Source organism: Vipera berus (genome assembly GCF_964194415.1).
Source record: "Vipera berus genome assembly, chromosome: 1".
Lineage (NCBI taxonomy): Eukaryota > Metazoa > Chordata > Lepidosauria > Squamata > Viperidae > Vipera > Vipera berus.
In genome coordinates this window covers 360,331,436-360,351,914 of record NC_138202.1, presented here as the reverse complement: position 1 = coordinate 360,351,914, position 20,479 = coordinate 360,331,436, and the positions used below count along the sequence as shown (strand labels likewise).

Genomic DNA, 20,479 nt, shown 5'->3' with positions numbered 1-20,479 from the left:
GCTGCAGTAAGAACAAGATCTAAACATACTGATCTTCGTTATTTAAATGTCAGACAATGTGTCAAAGATAAATTAATACAGTTAGAGTATTGTCCATCTGATGTAAATATTGCAGACCATTTTACGAAGGTACAAAGTGCTGTGAAACACAATGCTAATTGTGAAAGAATGTGCATAAGATTGTAAGAGTTATATATTATTCTACCCAAAGGGGAGAATGTTAGGCATATGGTGCTAGCCTACAATGTTGGGTTGAAAATATATTAACCATAATGCTATGTCTTTAAGTTGTTAATTGGCCAATGGGTGTGTAAGTGTTCTCATGGCCATAAGAGGAAGCTAGGAACGTAGCTTCTCTCTCTCTCTGAATTCACTGATCTCTACTATTACTGTTTTTGCTCTGCTGTTGGTTTACTACTGTTGTAACCTAAACTGTGTATTGACCTCTGGACCGGTAAGAAGACTTTGTATTTTGGATTGCTACTTGGACTGTTTATTTTTGACTGTGCATTTATGTTTTTACACCACCTCAAAGTAAAATACTTTTTGCTTTTAGAACTCAGTGTATTTCTGTGTGTGACTTTTACTGCTCTCAGTGCCCTTCCTTGTCTGTGCAACTCTTTGGTAGCACAAGGAGACCTCTGCACAATAAATTCCATAACAGAAGTTCACATCTGAAAGCATGCTGGCTGGGGAATTTTGGGAGTTGAAGTCCATTTATAGTAAAGCATGCTGGCTGGGGAATTCTGGGAATGGAAGTTCACATCTTAGAGCATGCTGGCTGGGGAATTCTGGGAGTTGAAGTCCATTTATAGTAAAGCATGCTGGCGGGAGAATTCTGGGAATGGAAGTTCACATCTTAGAGCATGCTGGCTGGGGAATTCTGGGAGTTGAAGTCCATTTATATTAAAACATGCTGGCTGGGGAATTCTGGGAATGGAAGTTCACATCTGAAAGCGTGCTGGCTTGGGAATTCTGGGAGTTGAAGTCCATTTATATTAAAATATGCTGGGGGAATTCTGGGAGTGGAAGTTCACATCTTACAGCATGCTGGCTTGGGGCTTCTGGGAGCTGAAGTCCATTTATATTAAAGCATGCTGGCGGGGGAATTCTGGGAACGGAAGTTCACATCGTACAGCATGCTGGCTTGGGAATTCTGGGAGTTGAAGTCCATTTATATTAAAACATGCTGGCTGGGGAATTCTGGGAGTGGAAGTTCACATCTTAAAGCATGCTGGCTGGGGAATTTTGGGAGTGGAAGTCCATTTATATTAAAGCATGCTGGCGGGGGAAATCTGAGGGTGGAGGAGTACAAACAGATTTGAAACCGCAGGGAATTCTAATCAAAGGAGGTGAATTTCCTTCCCTGCTCTGAATTTTTCTTTTTCAGAAGGGCCCTTGGCGCCCCCCAGCCAACCCAGCCTTCAATGGCCCCCCGACCAAGCCAGCTTGGAGAGGACCAAAGGACCTCAGCGGATCTACGGGGAAGTCTGGTCAGGTACTCGCCATCCTCAATCACCTACCCGCCCAAGTGGTCAGAAGAGCTAAAATCTGATTTTAGCCTGTTTTCTGGACATTTTTGCCTCCTTTTCTGAACACATTGGTAGCGCGGCCCGATTCACCCAGAGGTGACTTACAAAATTTAGGAAATTTCACCACACGGGTAATCCTCGACGTACGACTGAAACATTTCTCTGGCTGGGCGAGACAGTCCTTAAGTGAATTTTCCTCCCCCCATTTTGCGATCTTGCTCGCTACGGTTGTTAAACGCATCGCTGCCGTTGTTAAGTCAGCCACACGGTTGTTAAGGGAATCCGGCTTCCCACATTGACTTGGCTTGTCGGAAAGTCGCGAAAGGGGATCCCGTGAGACCCCTGGGCGACACCGCAAGCGTCATAACTACAAGTCGGTGGCCAAGCGTCTGAATTTTGATCCTGCAAATGCTGCAATTTGTTGTAAGTAGGGAAAACGGTCATAAGTCGGTGCCGATGTAACCTCGATTAGTCACTAAATCAGGGGTCTTCAAACTTGGCCCTTTTAGGACTTGTGAAATTCAACTCCCAGAATTCCTCAGCCGGCATGCATCCTGGCTGAGGAATTCTGGGTGCTGAAGTCCACCAGTCCTAAAAGGGCCCAGTTTGGAGACCCCTGTCTTAAAGCATCCTGGCTGAGGGATTCTGGGAGTTGAAGTCCATGATTCATAAAAGGGCCAAGTTGTCACGCGGGGTGCCCAGGATGGCGGATGAAACCTGATAAGGATGTGCAGAGTACCTCTTGAGCTAACAAGAGTTTGCACAGAAAAAGAGGATACTGAGAGTAGTCAAGTTTACGCAGCAACCACACAGATACACTGAGGTGTGTAAACAAGTTTTACTTGTGGAATAATACAATAGCACAGTCCAAGAAAAAATCAGTCCAGGTCATACACGAGTAAAGAGATGATAGCAAATAACAATAGTCCAAGGATTATCCAATACAGAGTCTTCTTACCAGTCCGTAAGTCAAAACACAGTTCTTCGGGTTTAGCAAACAGTAGCAAACCCACAAACCACAATAATCAGCAAGTAACAGCAAAGTAAGAGCCTTGGTGGAGCAGTGGGCTAATGCCTCCTTAAGTAACACCAGCTGCCTGCAATTAGTGCAGGTTCGCATCCCACCAGGCTCAAGGTTGACTCAGCCTTCCATCCTTCCGAGGTAGGTAAAATGAGGACCCAGATTGTTGGGGGCAATAAGCTGACTTTGTAATAATGCCGCTTGGGGTGTGTGTGAAAGCCCTAATAAGCAGGCATATACATAGAATGAAGGCTATTGCTAAGCTTGTAAGCCGCCCTGAGTCTTTGGAGAAGGCGGGATATAAATGGAATTAAAATAAAATAAAAAAATAAAAACGTAACAGAGAGAAAGAAGCTATGTCTCTAGCTCCCTCTTATGGCCGTTGGAAAAACAGCGTTGGCCAATCATCACACATTTAAAGTGATACAATACAGTTTCTATTACAACAATACAATCATAGTTTATATATATTACCAACCCAACCAGTTAGGCCAAAGTCATCTACCTAACAAGACCCCATTTTTAGGGACTTTTGGAAAAAGCAACAGCGTGGGGGGGGCAGGGCGCTAACCGTCCTTTGAGGACTTGCTTGGGGTGCCACCCGATGACTCCTTTGTGCCCCCCCAGGCACTTTTGAGACGGCAGATCTGACCTTCAAGTACGCGGATTACGGCAAGGAGGTCCGGGAGGATTGGAACAAAGAGGACTCCAGGTTTTCAGGTTTATTTTTAATTCTCTTATTATTATTTACTTATTACAGGTAGTCTCCCCTACCCCTCCCTCCCTCCCTTCCCACCTTTTCCCCTTTCCCTTCTTTCCTTCCATCCTTCCCATCATTTCCCCTTTCCCTCCCTCCCCTTCCTTCATTCCGTCCTGTCGTTTTCCTTTGCCTTTCCTTCCTCCGATCCCCTTTCATTGCTGCCTTCCTTCTTTCGTTCCTTTCGGCCTGCTTTCCTTCCTTCCCATCTTTTTCCCATTCCTACCTTCCTTCCCTACTTCCATCCATCCCAACATTTTCCTTTCCTTCTTTCCTTCCTTCCTTCCTCTTTCTCTTTCTTTCTTTCTTTCTTTCTTTCTTTCTTTCTTTCTTTCTTTCTTTCTTTCTTTCTTTCTTTCTTTCTTTCTTTCTTTCTTTCTTTCTTTCTTTCTTTCTTTCTTTCTTTCTTTCTTTCTTTCTTTCTTTCTTTCTTTCTTTCTTTCTTTCTTTCTTTCTTTCTTTCTGTTCTGTACCAGCCTGCTACCGGCCCTGCAGAAAAGGCAGGGACAACCCCTTTTACAAGAAGGCAAGAGGCTGGAACTAAGCCTGCCAAATTTATTGACACAAAAGCAAACAGAACAAGACACGAACCATGAAACAGGAGCTATTCAAGCGGTTGCCTTCAGCAAACCAGCCCTCCCACGCATTCCCCTTTTATACAGTTCAGGGCGTGGCTTCTCTCTGCCTCCTTCCGAGGTGCCCCATTGCCTTCCTCTGTTTACTCCTGATTGACTGCCTCCTGCGTCGGGCGTCCTTGAACAGGGCCAGCTGTGGGTCATCTTCATCCACGCTGTCAGGCTCACACAGCTGGGTCTCCATCGTGACCAGGTGGGAGGGGCCTGGCTGAGGGCTCTGCAGAGCTTCAAGGCCATCATCAGCAAGCTCTTCAACACCCCCCTCCTCCTCCTCTGAGTCATCCGACCCAACTGCCGAACCCACAGGCTGACCCTGAATCACAACACTTTCTTTCTTTCTTTCTTTCTTTCTTTCTTTCTTTCTTTCTTTCTTTCTTTCTTTCTTTCTTTCTTTCTTTCTTTCTTTCTTTCTTTCTTTCTTTCTTTCTTTCTTTCTTTCTTTCTTTCTTTCTTTCTTTCTTTCTTTCTTTCTTTCTGCGACCCTCTTCTGAACAGCTGATGACCCGGTAGTGGGCTGCGGCACAGGGGTTGGGGACCCTTGGTATAAAGTGTACAGCTTTGGGCAGTGGGGTGGACTAGAAGACCTCCACGGTCCCTTCCAGCCCCCGGATTCCGTGACCCGCTCGGGTCCCAGCCCTGCTTCTCCTCCTCTCTTGCTTCGGCCTCCGTCAAAGGAGCTGCAGGACGGGTGTCTCTTTCCAGATCTCCGCCTGGGGATGATCGAAATCCAGGCTCGGGGGCCCCCAGCCTCCCTCAGCCCCTTTGAGAAGAACTGCCTCAACCTGCCCCAGTTCGTGCAGCTGATGGAGACCTTTGTGGGCGAGGGGGCGTCCCTGCCGAGGGTGAAGAAGTTGGTCGAGGTTCTGAAGAAGGGGTACCTGCAGACGGAGGCTGAGAAGTTCAGCCAGCTGGCGAAGGTAAATACCACACACAGCCCCCTGTCCCGCCTCCCCAAATGTTCCTCAATACAGGTGGTCCTGAGCTTACAACCATTCCTTCAGTGGCCGTTCAAAGTTATGACGGCACCGAAAAAAGTGACCTGTGAACGTTTTCACACAACCCTTGCAGCATCACGACGGTCACGTGATAGAGGTGTGGATATCTTGGTGTCCCATAGAATAGAATAGAATAGAATAGAATAGAATAGAATAGAATAGAATAGAATAGAATGGAATGGAATGGAATGGAATGGAATGGAATGGAATGGAATGGAATGGAATGGAAAGGAAGGAAGGAAGGAAGGAAGGAAGGAAGAAAGGAAGGAAGGAAGGAAGGAAGGAAGGAAGGAAAGGAAAGAAAGAATGAAAGAAAGAAAGAAAGAAAGAAAGAAAGAAAGAAAGAAGAAGAGAGAGAATTAGAAAGAGAGAGAAAGAAAAAGAGAATTAGAAAGAAAGAGAAAAAAGAAAGAGAATAAGAGAGAGAGAAAGAGAAAGATAGAATTAGAAAGAGAGAGAAAGAGAGAAAGAAAGAAAGAAAGAAAGAAAGAGAGAGAGAGAGAGAGAGAGAGAGAGAGAGAAAGAAAGAAAGAAAGAAAGAAAGAAAGAAAGAAAGAAAGAAAGAAAGAAAGAAAGAAAGAAAGAAAGAAAGAAAGAAAGAAAGAAAGAAAGAGAAAGAAAGAAAGAGACAGCTGTGGTGGTGCAGTGGTCAGGGTTATTGCTGGCTGACTCTGCCCACAGCCGGGAAGCTCGATCCTGACCGGCTCAAGGTTGACTCAGCCTTCTGTCCTTCCAAGGTCGGTAAAATGAGGACCCAGATTGTTGGGGGCAAATAGGCCGACTCTGTAAACCACTTAGAGGGGGCTGTAAAGCCCGGTGAAGCGCTATATAAGTCTAAGCGCTCCGGCTCTTGCTACTAACTAAACGACGGCAGAGGTTGACTTAGCAGCTGTGGCCAGAAAGGTGGTAAAATGGGGCTAAGCTCACGTTAACAACCGTCTCGCTTAGCAACAGAAGCTCTGGGCTCAATTCTCACGGGGGGGGGGGGGGTGTCCAGGACTACCTGGGCAGCAGAGGGACCTTCTAATATGGCCACCCCGTCCCCACAGGTGCATCGGTCGTCCACGTTGCTCCGGCAGCAGCTTCTCATCACGGCCCTTTTTGAGAAGTGGGACAACGAATGTTCGGGGTTCTTGGAGATGAAGGAGGTTGACGCGATCCTCGGCACCTTTAAGGAAGGGATGGAAGAAGAAGCCTTGACCAAGGGTAAGAGCCGCGCAAAGGCCCTTTCAGCTTGAGCAGGGGGTTGGATAATAATAATAATAATGATAATAATAATAATAATAATAATAATAATAATAATAATAATAATAATAATAATAATAATAATAATAATAATAATAATAATAATAATAGTGTTCAGTTGACTTGAGTTTCATGTTTTATGAATAAAAGTGTAATAATAATAATAATAATAATAATAATAATAATAATAATAGTGTTCAGTTGACTTGAGTTTCATGTTTTATGAATAAAAGTGTAATAATAATAATAATAATAATAATAATAATAATAATAGTGTTCAGTTGACTTGAGTTTCATGTTTTATGAATAAAAGTGTAATAATAATAATAATAATAATAATAATAGTGTTCAGTTGACTTGAGTTTCATGTTTTATGAATAAAAGTGTAATAATAATAATAATAATAATAATAATAATAATAATAATAGTGTTCAGTTGACTTGAGTTTCATGTTTTATGAATAAAAGTGTAATAATAATAATAATAATAATAATAATAATAATAATAATAATAATAGTGTTCAGTTGACTTGAGTTTCATGTTTTATGAATAAAAGTGTAATAATAATAATAATAATAATAATGTTGGAATAGAATAGAAATAGAATAGAAATAGAAATAGAAATAGAATGTTGTTGTTAGTTGCGAAGTCGTGTCCGACCCATCGCGACCCCACGGACAACGTTCCTCCAGGCCTTCCTGTCCTCGACCATCTTCTGGAGTCCCTTTAAGCTCAGGCCTCCTGCTTCAGTGACTCCATCCAGCCACCTCATTCTCCGTCATCCCCTTCTTCTATTGCCCTCAACCTTTCCCAGCATGAGGCTCTTCTCCAGTGAGTCCTTCCTTCTCATCAGGTGGCCAAAGGATTTGAGTTTTAGCTTCAGGATCTGGCCTTCCAAAGAGCAGTCAGGGTTGATCTCCTCTAGGACTGACCGGTTATAAATAGAATTAGAAATGGAAATTAGAAATAGAATTAGAAATGGAATTAAAAATAGAAATAGAAAGAGCTGGAAGGGACCTTGGAGGTCATCTAGTCCAACCCCCTGATCAGGCAGGAAACCCTATCCCATTTCAGACTAGTCCAGGGGTCCCCAACCTCTGCCCTAAGGAACACTACAGCAGTATTTTTTTTTTATTTTTTTTTATTACATTTATATCCCGCCCTTCTCCGAAGACTCAGGGCGGCTTACAAGCTTAGCAGTAGCCTTCATTCTATGTATATGCCTGCTTGTTAGGGCTTTCACACACACACCCCAAGCGGCATTATTACAAAGTCAGCTTATTGCCCCCAACAATCTGGGTCCTCATTTTACCTACCTGGGAAGGATGGAAGGCTGAGTCAACCTTGAGCCTGGTGGGACTCGAACCTGCACTAATTGCAGGCAGCTGGTGTTACTTAAGGAGGCATTAGCCCACTGCTCCACCAAGGCTCTTTATAATTTACTATAGGCTATACGACATAGCAGCCTCTTTAGGGGCTATAATGCTATAATTCCCTAAAGAATACTAGCAGCATTTCAGCATTTGAGGGGCTGCCCCAAAGAAGAGCGGGGGGCGGGGGGTCCACCTATTCTCCAAAGCACCAGAAGGAAGAACAAGAAGCGACGAATGGAAACAGATCGAGGAGAGAATTAAGGAGAAATTTCCCGACTGTGGAAACAGTTAACCAGTGGAACAGCTTGCCACCAGACATTGTAGGTATCCCATCAGTGGAGGTTTTCGAGAAGGGACTGGGCAACCATCTTGTCAGAAATGGTGTAGGCAGGGTCTCCTGCTTGGGCAGGGGGATGGACTAGAAGACCTCCGAGGTCCCTTCCAGCTCTGTTATTGTTACCCGTGCTTGAAGACCCCCACTGGATCCCCCTCCAGGTGTTCTGAGGCAGAACCCCTAAGGCAGCGGTCCACAACCCTCGGGCCGTGGACCGGTACCGGGCCGCAGCACGCCAGCAAACGGTCCACACAAACAAGCAAAGCCCCATCCGTGGGATGCAGGCAGCACGCAAAACCACGCGCCCTCCGGTCCGCGGAAAAAACCTCTGTCCACGGATCCAGAGGTCCCTAGTGGTGCCCGAAAGGTTGGGGACCTCTGGACTAGATGACCTCGAGGGTCCCTCCCAACTCTTATTCCCTACAGACCGCAGTTGAGCCCAAAACTGGTGAGTCCACACTTTTAACAAATGCTGGGATACAGGTGGCGGTCCTCGACTTACAGCCACAATCGAGCCCCAGATTTATGTCGCTAGGCAAGACGCTGGTTAAGTGAGAGGTGCCCCCATCTTACGACTCTTCTTGACTCAGTTGTTAAGGGGGACCACCGCAGTGGTTAAGTCAGTAGCCGCGGTCGTTAAGCGAATCCGGCGTCCCCCCCCCAATCTGGTCAGAAGGTCGCAAAAGGGGAAGTGACCTGATCCCGGGGACACTGCGACCGTCATAAATACGAGTCAGTTGCCCAGCCTCTGAATTTTGATCAGGTGCCCATGAGAGCGATGCTGCGACGGTCGTAAGTGTGAACAACGGTCCTAAGGTACTTTTTCCCAGTGCCGTTGTAACTTTGGTCACTAAGCGGAGGACCAGCTGTAATTAAACAACCTCAGGAGGTTTTTTATGCATCCAAACCACCTTCAGTGTTATTATTTTTTTCACCTTTAAATGAGCGTTATCGTAGTTCTGCCGTGGGTCAGAATCCATTGCGCAGAAACCGTCCTCTCCATCTTGAGAGTAGATCTCCAGGAACGGGATCCGCCCAAATCTGTTAGCTGCTTGAGTCTCGTGGGGAGACAGCTCTCCCCTGCTGGGGCCAGAAGCATCCTCTGGAGTCCTCGTTCCCTGGGTGTGCCAGGGGTCTGCTGCAATTCCAGGAGCCCCAGAACAGCTGGAAGAACAGCTGGACAGGGAGAAGACATAGTAGTCCCTGGTGCTCTCTGAGCTTGGGTGTTTTTTTCCTGCAGACGTTTCACGACCCAGCTAGGTAACATCATCAGTGCTAGAAGGGAGGAGGAGGAGGAGGAGGTGGAGGAGGAGGACTGTGGGGCCCTTGGTGCTCTCTGAACTTGTTTTTTGCAGAGGTTTCATGACCCAGCTAGGTAACATCATCAGTTCTAGAAGGGAGGGGGATTTGCAGAGAGGAGGAGGGGGGGAGGAGGAGGAAGAGGAGGAGGAGGAAGAAGAGGAGGAGGAGGAGGACTGTGGGGTCCTTGGTGCTCTCTGAGCTTAGATGTTTTCCTGCAGACGTTTCATGACCCAGCTAGGTAACATCATCAGTGCTAGAAGAGAGGGGGGTTTGTGGAGAGGAGGAGGAGGAGGAACATCATCAGTACTAGAAGAGAGGGGGGTTTGTGGAGAGGAGGAGCAGGAGGAGGGGGAGGAAGAGGAGGAGGAGGAGGAGGGGGAGGAGGACAACTGTGGGGTCCTTAATGCTGTCTGAGCTTGGTTGTGTTCTTGCAGACGTTTCATGACTGAACTAGCTAACATCATCAGCGCTGGTGAGTGTGGGGTTTGCTTCCTCTTTCTATTAAATAATTTGTCCTGTCAGCGTTGGTGGCAGTCTGCTTTTCTCCTTGGAACTATCTTGATTTGGGGTGTTGATTTCTGTTTGATTGTTTGTCTGGTGTCCATCCCTGCTTATCTGGGTGTTGGCTGCTGGGTTCTGCTCTTTTTCTTTCCCTCTTAACTTTTTAAATTGTCTCTTTCGAATGGTGTGTAAATAGGATTCGTCTCTATGTGTCCACGGATGGCAGAGCTACGTATACAGGAAGTCCTCAACTTAGAACCATAACTGAGGCCAGAATTCCTGTTGCTAAGCGAGACATTTCTTCAGTGAGGCTTGCCCCATTTCACGACCCTTCTTGACACAGTTGTTCAGTTGTTAAGAAATCGTGGGCGCTCCATCACTCGAGATTGTCAAGGAGAGACTAGACAATCACCTGTCTGAGACGGTATGGGTTCTCCTGCTTGAACGGGGGCGGGGGGGCTGGACTAGAAGACCTCCGAGGTCCCTTCCAGCTCTATTCTATTCTACTTGGGTTAATCACTGCAGATGTTATGTTAGTGACACGATTGTTAAGTGAATCTGGCTTACCCTGTTGACTTTGATTGTCAGAAAGTCACAAAAAGGGGACACTTCGACCGTCGTAAACGTGGAGTCAATTCCCAAGCATCTTCCTTTTGATCACCTGACCCACTGGGGATGCCGCCACGGTCGTAAAGTGTGAAAAAACGGTCGTAAGTCCCTTTTTAAAAAAAACTGTGATTTCAAATGGACACTAACCGAACTGTCGTAAGTCGAGGACATCCTTGTACTCCAGCCCTGGAGGCTTTTAAGAAGAGATCGTACAGCCATTTGTCTGAAGTGGCACGGGGTCTCCTGCTTGAGCTGGAGGGTCGGGCTAGATGACCTCCGAGGTCCCTTCCAGCTCTCTGGTTCCGTTCATGCTTCCGCTGGGGAAGGCGCGCCCTTCCGATGTCCGGTCCTGGTTTTTTCCCGTCGCTGCGGAAGAAAATGGCACGTTTTTAATTGCATCCTCTGAAGGAATCGGTGTCAACGCTGCTAACATCGAATGTTCTTGCTTGACAAGAGATGAAGCAGCAGCTATTTCAAACGTTAAACTTGTGTATTGCTTTAAGAGATTGAGTTTAAAATTGGGAGGGGGGAAGAGGAGGATTGTACCTCAAGGCCATCTGAAATTAAAGAAGATAAGAACTTGGCGGGTTGTCTAAGGGAAGGGAAACTGATTCTTTAAATTAATTGGAGAATGTGATTAATGACAAAATTAGAAAGGTGGAGAATTGTGTTTTAATATATTGTGCAAGGGGGCGGAGATTTCAGATTCCAGCTTTATTTGCTGGTGTGTTAGGCTAAATAAAGGACTTTTAAGGTAAACAATGGCTCAGAGTCACTTGAAAAGCCCATACGTGGGAAACCTGACCTCGGGAGTGGAGACCACAAGGTCCACCTTCCTGGGTCCCCAGCTGAAAAGCACAGGAGGATCTGGACAGACTTGAACACTGGGCGCTATCTAACGAAGTGAAATTCAAGGGTGAAAAAAGTAAGGTTCTTCATTTAGGCAGGGAAAATCAAATGCACAGGTATAGTATAGGGGGTACCTTGCTCAACAGTAGCAACTGTGAGAGGGACCTCGGAGTCCCAGTGGACCATCCCTTAAATAGGAGCCAGGAAGTGTGCTTCAGCTGCCAAAAAAGCCAACACGGTGCTAGGCTGCATTAACAGAGGGAGAGAATCAAGATCACGTGAAGTGTTAATACCACTTTACAATGCCTTGGTAAGTCCGCACTTGGAATACGGCATCCCGTTTTGGTCACCACGATGTTAAAAAAAAGATGTTGAGACTCTAGAAAGGGTACAGAGAACAGCAACAAAGATGATTAGGGGACTGGAGGCTGAAGCATACAAGGAAGAGTTGCTGGAATTGGGTATGTCCAGTTTAATGAAGAGAAGGACGAGGGGGGACAGGATAGCAGCCTTCCAGTATCTCAGGGGCTGCCCCAAAGAAGAGGGAGTCAAGCTGTTTTCCAAAGCCCCAGAAGGCAGGACAAGAAGCAACGGATGGAAACTAATCAAGGAGAGAAGCAATCTAGAACTAAGGAGAAACTTCCTGACAGTTAGAACAATTAACCAGTGGAACAACCTGCCTCCAGAAGTGGTGAATGCTCCATCACTGGAGGCTTTTAAGAAGACACTGGCCAGCCATTTGTCTGAAACGGTATAAGGTTTCCTGCCTGAGCAGGGGGTTGGACTAGATGACCTCCAAGGTCCATTCCAACTTTACTATTATGATTATGATTACATGTCCTGGGCTGACCCTTTCCCTTCCCTCCCTCCCTAGCTAAGGTGCAGCTGCCCTTCCCCACCTGGCACCCCAGCGGGATGGTGAAGCTCACCCAGAAGGACTTCCAAACCTACATCGAGCTAGTGACGTCCGAGCTCACCGGGACCGAGCAGGACACGCTGGACAACCTTGTGGAGTTCCTGATGATGGCCGTGGGGCGCACCCACCTGGAGCGGTTGCGAGGGAACGCCCGGCGCAAGTGGCTGCTCCGGATCGAACACGTAGCTGCGACCAGCGGCGGGTGCATGGAGCCCGTCTACCAAGCGGTCTTCCAGGCTCTCTCCAGGGTGAGTAGATCGGTCAACGAGACCCATCATGCAGCGTCGGACCGGGAATGGCTCCAAGAAGTAGAAGAAGAACCAGGTTTATGGGTCAGGCGTATGTCCTTAAGAAGAAAGTTAAGGTGGGTTGGGACTTTGAAGTACTTAGACCGAAGATTGGAGAAGGGTAGAAGGCTTGGACAAGGAGGCACAAGGTCCATGGACCTGCCTCCAGAAGGTGTGGGTGCTCCATCACTGGAGGTCTTTAAGAAGAGACTGGACAGCCACTGCTCTGAAATGGTCTAGGTAGGAGTGGTGTGTGTGTGTGTGTGTGTGTGTGTGTGTGGCGATGGGTGGGTGGGCATGTGTGTGTGTGTGTGTGTTGCTGACTTCCTACGTAGCCAAGTCTGAACAACACAGACCCAAATGAATTAGACATGAACAGAGAGGAAGGCAGAATTGCTAAGGTGTTGGATTGGAACTAGGAACCACCACTAGTTTACAGTATGCGTCTCACTTAGCCACGGAAGCTTCTAGACCTTCTCGAGCCAATTATTTTCTTTCAAACCATCTTACCTCGCAGGGATGTTGTTGGGAGGAAAAACGGAAGAAGGGAATGCTACATACCCCATGTTGAGCTCCTAGACTAGAGAAGGGGGTCTTCCAACTTGGCCCTTTTAGGACTTGTGGACTTCAACTCCCAGAATTCCTCAGCCAGGATGCTTTAAGACAGGGGTTTTCCAACTTGGCCCTTTTAGGACTTGTGGACTTCAACTCCCAGAATTCCTCAGCCAGGATGCTTTAAGACAGGGGTCTTCCAACTTGGCCCTTTTATCACTGGTGAACTTCAACTCCCAGAACTCCTCAGCCAGGATGCTTTAAGACAGGGGTCTTCCAACCTGGCCCTTTTTGGGACTTGTGGACTTCAACTCCCAGAATTCCTCAGCCAGACTGTAAGGTACGCTGGTTGAGGAATTCTGGGAGTTGAAGTCCACAAGTCATCAAAGGGCCAAGTTCGAAGACCCCTGTCCTAGAGGTAATGTGGGGTATAGAAAAACGCAGGTAGTCCCTGACTTATAACCATTCATTTAGCGACCGTTCAACGTACGGACAGCACTGAAAGAAGGCAACTTAATGTCCTTAATGTCCTCCCACTTGTGACCATCAAACCATCTCACGATCCCGTGATCAAAATCCGGGCGTTTTGCAACGGTTGCTGCATCCCGGGCTCACGGGATAAACATTTTGGGACCTTTCCAGCTGGCTTCCGACTGAAAGATTTGCTGCACGGCAGCGCGAATCGCTTAACAGCCACAGCGATTCGCTTAGCAGCTGTGGCAAAACGGTCGCAAAATCGGGCACAGCTGACTTTAAAACCTGTCTGGCTTATCAACAGAAAATCCGGTCCCCATTCCAGTTGTAAGTCAGGGACTACCTGTGCATAAAATTGCACGAGCTGTTATGAGAACAGGTGAATGGATGGGTCAATTAGCCATTTCTAACTGGTTTGTCTCATTAGGGACACCAGAGCAGGGGGAGGGATGGGGAATTCTGGGAACTGAAGTCCAGCCATGTTGGGGCTTCCAAGGTTGAGAAATCCTGCATTAGGGGGCAAGGCTTTTTTGCCTTCTGCCTGGGCAATTCTGAGAATTAGAATCCACGTATCTGAAAGTGGAGAATAACTGAATATTGATTTGCTCATAATGGTTATCTAAAGGTGATTAAGATTAAGCAGGGGGTTGGACTAGATGGCCACCAAGGTCCCTTTCCTTCTTCTTCTTCTTCTTCTTCTTCTTCTTCTTCTTCTTCTTCTTCTTCTTCTTCTTCTTCTTCTTCTTCTTCTTCTTCTTCTTCTTCTTCTTCTTCTTCTTCTTCTTCTTCTTCTTCTCAAGCTAAAGATTATTGAAGAATGTAATAAATGTGTCTTTATGTAGTGATAAGAATAAAAATTGTTAGCTTAAATAGAGCCTTGGTGGAGCAGTGGGCTAATGCCTCCTTAAGTAACACGAGCTGCCTGCAATTAGTGCAGGTTCGAGTCCCACCAGGCTCAAGGTTGACTCAGCCTTCCATCCTTCCCAGGTAGGTAAAATGAGGACCCAGATTGTTGGGGGCAATAAGCTGACTTTGTAATAATGCCGCTTTGGGTGTGTGTGTGTGAAAGCCCTAATAAGCAGGCATATACATAGAATGAAGGCTACTGCTAAGCTTGTAAGCTGCCCTGAGTCTTCGGAGAAGGGCGGGATATAAATGGAATTAAAATAAAAAAATAAATAAATACGAGATAGCAGGTACAAAGAGGAGGAAAGAGGAAGTAATAAACGTTGAAATAAAAGAAATTTGGGTTACTAATTTAAGATATTTGGAAAGTATTAGAAAATAAGAATAGTGTATTGTATTATCAATTTGTTGATGCAAAGGGAGAGAACGTAAATAGATAAGACGTGTACCCTGAACGCCAGATTCCGTGAGGAATTGTGATAAAGGGAATTGGGGTCATTTAAAATTTGGAAAAGGGAAAAATATTAAACGTTAAATTTAAATTTTAACGGAAAATTAAAATTGGGAAACAGTTATTAGGTTATTGATTGTCTAATACAATTAAGATACATATAAACTAAAAACTATTGATAAATGCAGGAAAGTTGCTTCTATTTGACTGTTAGAATAAAAACTGTGTTAACTTAAATATGAGAGGAAATATTTACTGTATTAGTTTGAGATTTGTACCAGTGTGTATGTATGTAATTGAATTATTGTAACTCAGCCGCCATGTTGCTTTTCAACTATGTAATTGTAACATTAGAAAACCAATAAAATCTTTGAAAGAAAGAAAGAAAGAAAGAAAGAAAGGAAGGAAGGAAGGAAGGAAGGAAGGAAGGAAGGAAGGAAGGAAGGAAGGAAGGAAGGAAGGAAGGAAGGAAGGAGAAAAACTGCATTCTGGGCCAAGTCTCTTCTGGGTGCTGGCTGGGGAATTCTGGGAGTTGAAGTCCACGCATCTGAGGCTGAGAAACACTGGTCCCATGAATCTTCCCCTGTGTTGGACGTCTAAAGTCCACGGGACTGTAAGGCTCTTCCCAAGTCTAAGATCCTAGGGTTAGGGTTAGGATTAAACTGCCCCATAATTCATGGTGATAAGTCGACTCTCTCTCTTGCAGGACACTGATGCTCACGGAGAGAACAAGAAGGTCAGTGCCTACATCGCCCTTCTGGAATACAACGTCATAGCCCCCGAGCGGGGAGATATTCTCCTGCGCTACGTGGCCTGCACAGAAGACGATGCCCCTTATGTCCTCAACCAGACCCTTTTCATGGACATGCCGGGAGTCAGGTAAGGAATGCTCATTCAGCATCTATCCATCCTTCCATCCATCCATCCACTCATCAATCCATCAATCTTTCGATCCATCTATCCATCCCAACTATCCATCCATCTCATCCCTCCATCTTATCCTTCCATCTATTCATCCATCCATCCACCCACTCAATCCATCAATCTTCCAATCCATCTATCCATCCCAACCATCGATCCATCAATATCTTTCTTCCTTCCATCCATCCATCCATCCATCCATCCATCCATCTTATCCTTAAATCTATTCATCCATCCATCCACTCATCGATCCATCAATCTTTCAATCCATCAATCCATCCATTCATCATTTTTTTGATCCATCCATCCATTCCCACCATCTACCCATCCTTCCATCCATTCACTCATCAATCCATCAATCTTTCGATCAATTGATCCATCCCAGCCATCGATCCATTAATATCATCCATCTTATCTTTCCATCTATTCATCTATCCATCCACTCATCAATCCATCAATCTTTCGATCCATCTATCCATCCCAACCATCGATCCATCAATATCATCCTTTCTTCCTTCCTTCCATCCATCCATCCCTTATCCTTGCATCTATTCATCCATCCATCCACTCATCGATCCATCAATCTTTCAATCCATTGATCCATCCCAGCCATGCATTCATCCATCTCATCCATCTTATCCTTCCAACTATTCATCCATCCATCCACTCATCAATCCATCAATCTTTCGATCCATCTATCCATCCCAACCATCAATCCATCAATATCATCCTTTCTTCCTTCCTTCCATCCATCCATCCCTTATCCTTGCATCTATTCATCCATCCATCCACTCATCGATCCATCAATCTTTCAATCCATTGATCCATCCCAGCCATGCATTCATCCATCTCATCCATCTTATCCTTCCAACTATTCATCCATCCATCCACTCATCGATCCATCAATCTTTCGATCAATCGATCCATCCATTCAATTTTTTGATCCATCCATCCATTCCCACCATCTACCCATCCTTCCATCCATCCACTCATCAATCCATCAATCTTTCGATCCATCTATCCATCCCAACCATCCATTCATCCATCCATCTATCCATCCCAACCAGTGATCCATTAATATCATCCTTCCTTCCTTCCTTCCTTCCTTCCTTCCTTCCTTCCTTCCTTCTTTCCTTCCTTCCTTCCATCCATCCATCCACCCATCTTATCCTTGCATCTATTCATCCATCTATCCACTCATCGATCCATCAATCCATCAATTCATCCTTTTATTTTTTTGATCCATCCATCCATTCCTACCATCAACCCATCCTTCCATCCTTTCACTCATCGATCCATCAATCTTTCGATCCATCGATCCATCCATTCAATTTTTTGATTCATCCATTCATTCCCACCATCTACCCTTCCTTCCATCCATCCACTCATCAATCCATCAATCTTTCGATCAATTGATCCATCCCATCCATCCATCTTATGCTTCCATCTATTCATCCATCCATCCATCAATCTTTTGATCCATTGATCCATCCATTCCTCAATTTTTTGATCCATCCATCCATTCCCACCATCTGCCCATCCTTCCATCCATCCACTCATCAATCCATTAATCTTTCGATCCATCTATCCATCCCAACCATCCATTCATCCATCCATCCATCCACTCAAGTCATCCATCCATCCATCCATCCATCCATCCATCTAACCATCCGATCCATTCATGGGGGGACAGAGGCTATTTTGCACTCGCCCCTGCTGCAGATTATGGGGCAGGGCCCCCCTCCTCTTCTGCTGCTGCTTAGCTGCTTCTACCCCCCTCCCCCAAAGCTTGTCTTCCCTCTCGCCCCCCCCCCAGCTTTTCAGCCGCCTTGAACGACAGGCCCGTCCACGTCCCCCGAGTTCACCTGCATGGAAACATCCACTTCTGGAACTCCGATTGCCCCCCGAGCGAGCAAAGAGGCTCCTTCTTGGTGCTGCCCCTGGAAGATGTCCGGAGAAGGGTCTTTGGGATCCTTGGGCTGGACACCCTCCGGGACAAGAATGAAAAAACCATCTTTGTCCCCCATGAGATCCGTTACTACCAGGTGAGAAGTCAAGTGGGTAGCCAGGATTGGGGACCGGGGGGTGGCGGCGATGTGGCTGGTTTTGATTTTGTGAGCAAGACTTTGTTCGCTACTCTTCTGGGGGCGTTTACAAGAATCCAAGGTAGGGCTCCTCAACCTTATGGGCTTGAAGAGGGGAGGCCTTCCACTCCCAGAATTCCCCAGGCAAAATACTTTAAGATGGACAAACGTCTACTCCTACAACGCCCCAGCCATGCTTTAAGAGGGGTGGGCTTCCACTCCCAGAATCCCCCAGCCAGTGTGCTCTAAGAGGGGTGGGCTTCCACTCCCAGAATCCCCCAGCCAGCATGCTTTAATAGGGGTGGGCTTCCACTCCCATAATCCCCCAGCAAGCCTGCTTTAAGAGGCGTGGGCTTCCTCTCCCAGAATCACCCAATCAGCCTGCTTTAAGAGGGGTGGGCTTCCACTACCAGAATCCCCCAGCCAGCATGCTTTAAGAGGGGCGGACTTCCACTCCCAGAATCCCCCAGCCAGCCTGCTTTAAGAGGGGTGGACCTCCATTCCCAGAATCCCCCAGCCAGCCTGCTTTAAGAGGGGTGGGCTTCCACTCCCAGAATCCCCCAGCCAGCCTGCTTTAAGAGGGGTGGGCTCCCACTCCCAGAATCCCCCAGCCTGTCTGCTTTCTGGTGGGCAGTTGTGCACCATAAACAAGCTTGTTGTTCCTCAGGGGATCGCACACTCCTTCAGCAAAGCCTACCATCACATCCGCACCCAGCAAAGTCTGCTGCAGATTATCCTCACCGGGCTGGAGTGGCTCTCCGGCCGGGCGCCGGGCCTGCAAAGCATCACCGCCTACTTCATGGAGCCCGGAGAGAGCCGGGTAATTCTCTTACCACCTGTCGTAAAGTTTCTTCTCTTCGTAGAGCGAGTCTCCCTCAAGCAAACCAAACCGTCAGTTTGTTTGCGGAATGTGATAAGTTGTCTGAAATGGTATAGGGTTTCCTGCCTGAGCAGGGGGTTGGACTAGATGACCTCCAAGGTCCCTCCCAGCTTTATTATTATTATTAACAACCTGCCTCCAGAAGCGGTGAATGGCCCAACACTGGAGGTTTTTAAGAAGAGACTGGACAGCTATTTGTCCGAAATGGGATAGGGCAGGGGTGTCAAACTCAATTTCATGGAGGGCCGCATCAGCATTGCAGTTGCCGTCAAGGGGCCGGGTGGGTGTGGCCAGGGTGGGCGTGGCCTACTGGGTGGGCGTGGCTAGAGTGCGTATGGCCGGGTGGGTGGGCGTGGCCAGCTCTACATCGTTGGCATCAAGGGTGCCTATGGGGGCCTGGGCAGGAGTGGGACAGATCTGAGGGTCTCTGGCAGAAGGAGGGTCCCTGGGCCAGGGCCAAGGCAGCGGGGGCCGTTCCCTCCCTGTTTCCAGGATGGCTTCGCGGGCCACATGAAACCACTTCACGGGCTGGATCCGGCCCCCGGGCCTTGTGTTTGACATGTCTGGGATAGGGTTTCCTGCCTGAGCAGGGGGTTGGACTAGATGACCTCCAAGGTCCCTTCCAACTTTATTATTATTATTATTATACCTGTGTTCAAAGCGACCGTGGGTTGAAGCTAATTTCTCCGCTTCTGCTGAGGATTGCCAGCAGATGGAGTTATTGCTTTGTATGGAAAACTCCCTCGTGGCTCTTGAGGATGATATAAGACTGCAGTCGAACCAGTCAAGGTTTCTGTTGCTAAGTAAGACAGTTGCGAAGTACGTTTTGCCCCATTTTACGGACTTTATTGCTTGAAATCCAGAAAATAGAATAGAATAGAATAGAATAGAATAGAATAGAATAGAATAGAATAGAAATACAGAATAGAATAGAATAGAATAGAATAGAATAGAATAGAATGTAGAGTAAGAATAGAAATAGAAATAGAAATAGAATAAGGAATAAGGAATAAGGAATAAGGAATAAGGAATAAGGAATAGAATAGAATAGAATAGAAATACAGAATAGAATAGAATAGAATAGAATAGAATAGAATAGAATAGAATAGAATAGAAATACAGAATAGAATAGAATAGAAATACAGAATAGAATAGAATAGAATAGAATAATGAATAGAATAGAATAGAATAGAATAGAAATACAGAATAGAATAGAATAGAAGAATAGAATAGAATAGAATAGAATAGAATAGAATAGAATAGAATAGAATAGAATAGAATAATAGAATAGAATAGAATAGAATAGAATAGAATAGAATAGAATAGAATAGAATAGAATAGAAATACAGAATAGAATAGAATAGAAGAATAGAATAGAATAGAATAGAATAGAATAGAATACTGTAGAATAGAATAGAATAGAGCTTGGAAAGGGACCATTTAGACCATTTTTGCCTGTCTGGCAACCATTCCCTTCATTTTCCTTGCCAGTCGCAACTTCTTTGGCCTTCTACATCAATTTCAAACTCTGGATTCCTACCAAGACGTTCTTTCTTCTCCTTCCCCCTAGGTGCATGACTACACCTTGCGCAAAGTCTTGGACTCAGATTTGAAAGGGGAGGTGAAAGTCAATGCCCCACCAGCCCCTACACTCTCCAGGACGGAAGATACTTTCAAGTAAAGCCTGCAGGGGTGGATGGAGTGCTAGAAGGGAGGGGGGCTTGCAGAGAGAAGGAGGAGGACAAGGGGACGAGGAGAAGAATGAGTTGGTTGTGAAAAGTTGTCACTTCCTTGTGAAGAGAACATGCTGTACCTATTTTGGCCAGTAGGGGTCAGGGTTGCTAAACTTTACCAA

The 20,479-nt window shown here is 46.1% G+C and overlaps 1 protein-coding gene across 1 annotated transcript in view; it reads left to right on the top strand.

Annotated features, from left to right (window-relative positions):
- EFCAB5 (EF-hand calcium binding domain 5) overlaps positions 1-20,479 on the top strand; it is a gene marked incomplete at its 3' end in the record, with an annotated part of 59,376 nt that overhangs the window by 27,755 nt on the left and 11,142 nt on the right. Inside the window, exons 9-17 of the mRNA XM_081313344.1 lie at positions 1,391-1,498; positions 3,181-3,273; positions 4,648-4,862; positions 5,990-6,146; positions 12,028-12,317; positions 15,446-15,618; positions 17,477-17,705; positions 18,412-18,564; positions 20,195-20,301. Of these exons, the coding sequence (XP_081169470.1) occupies positions 1,391-1,498; positions 3,181-3,273; positions 4,648-4,862; positions 5,990-6,146; positions 12,028-12,317; positions 15,446-15,618; positions 17,477-17,705; positions 18,412-18,564; positions 20,195-20,301 (1,525 nt within the window). The remainder of the gene's footprint in view (positions 1-1,390; positions 1,499-3,180; positions 3,274-4,647; positions 4,863-5,989; positions 6,147-12,027; positions 12,318-15,445; positions 15,619-17,476; positions 17,706-18,411; positions 18,565-20,194; positions 20,302-20,479) is intronic.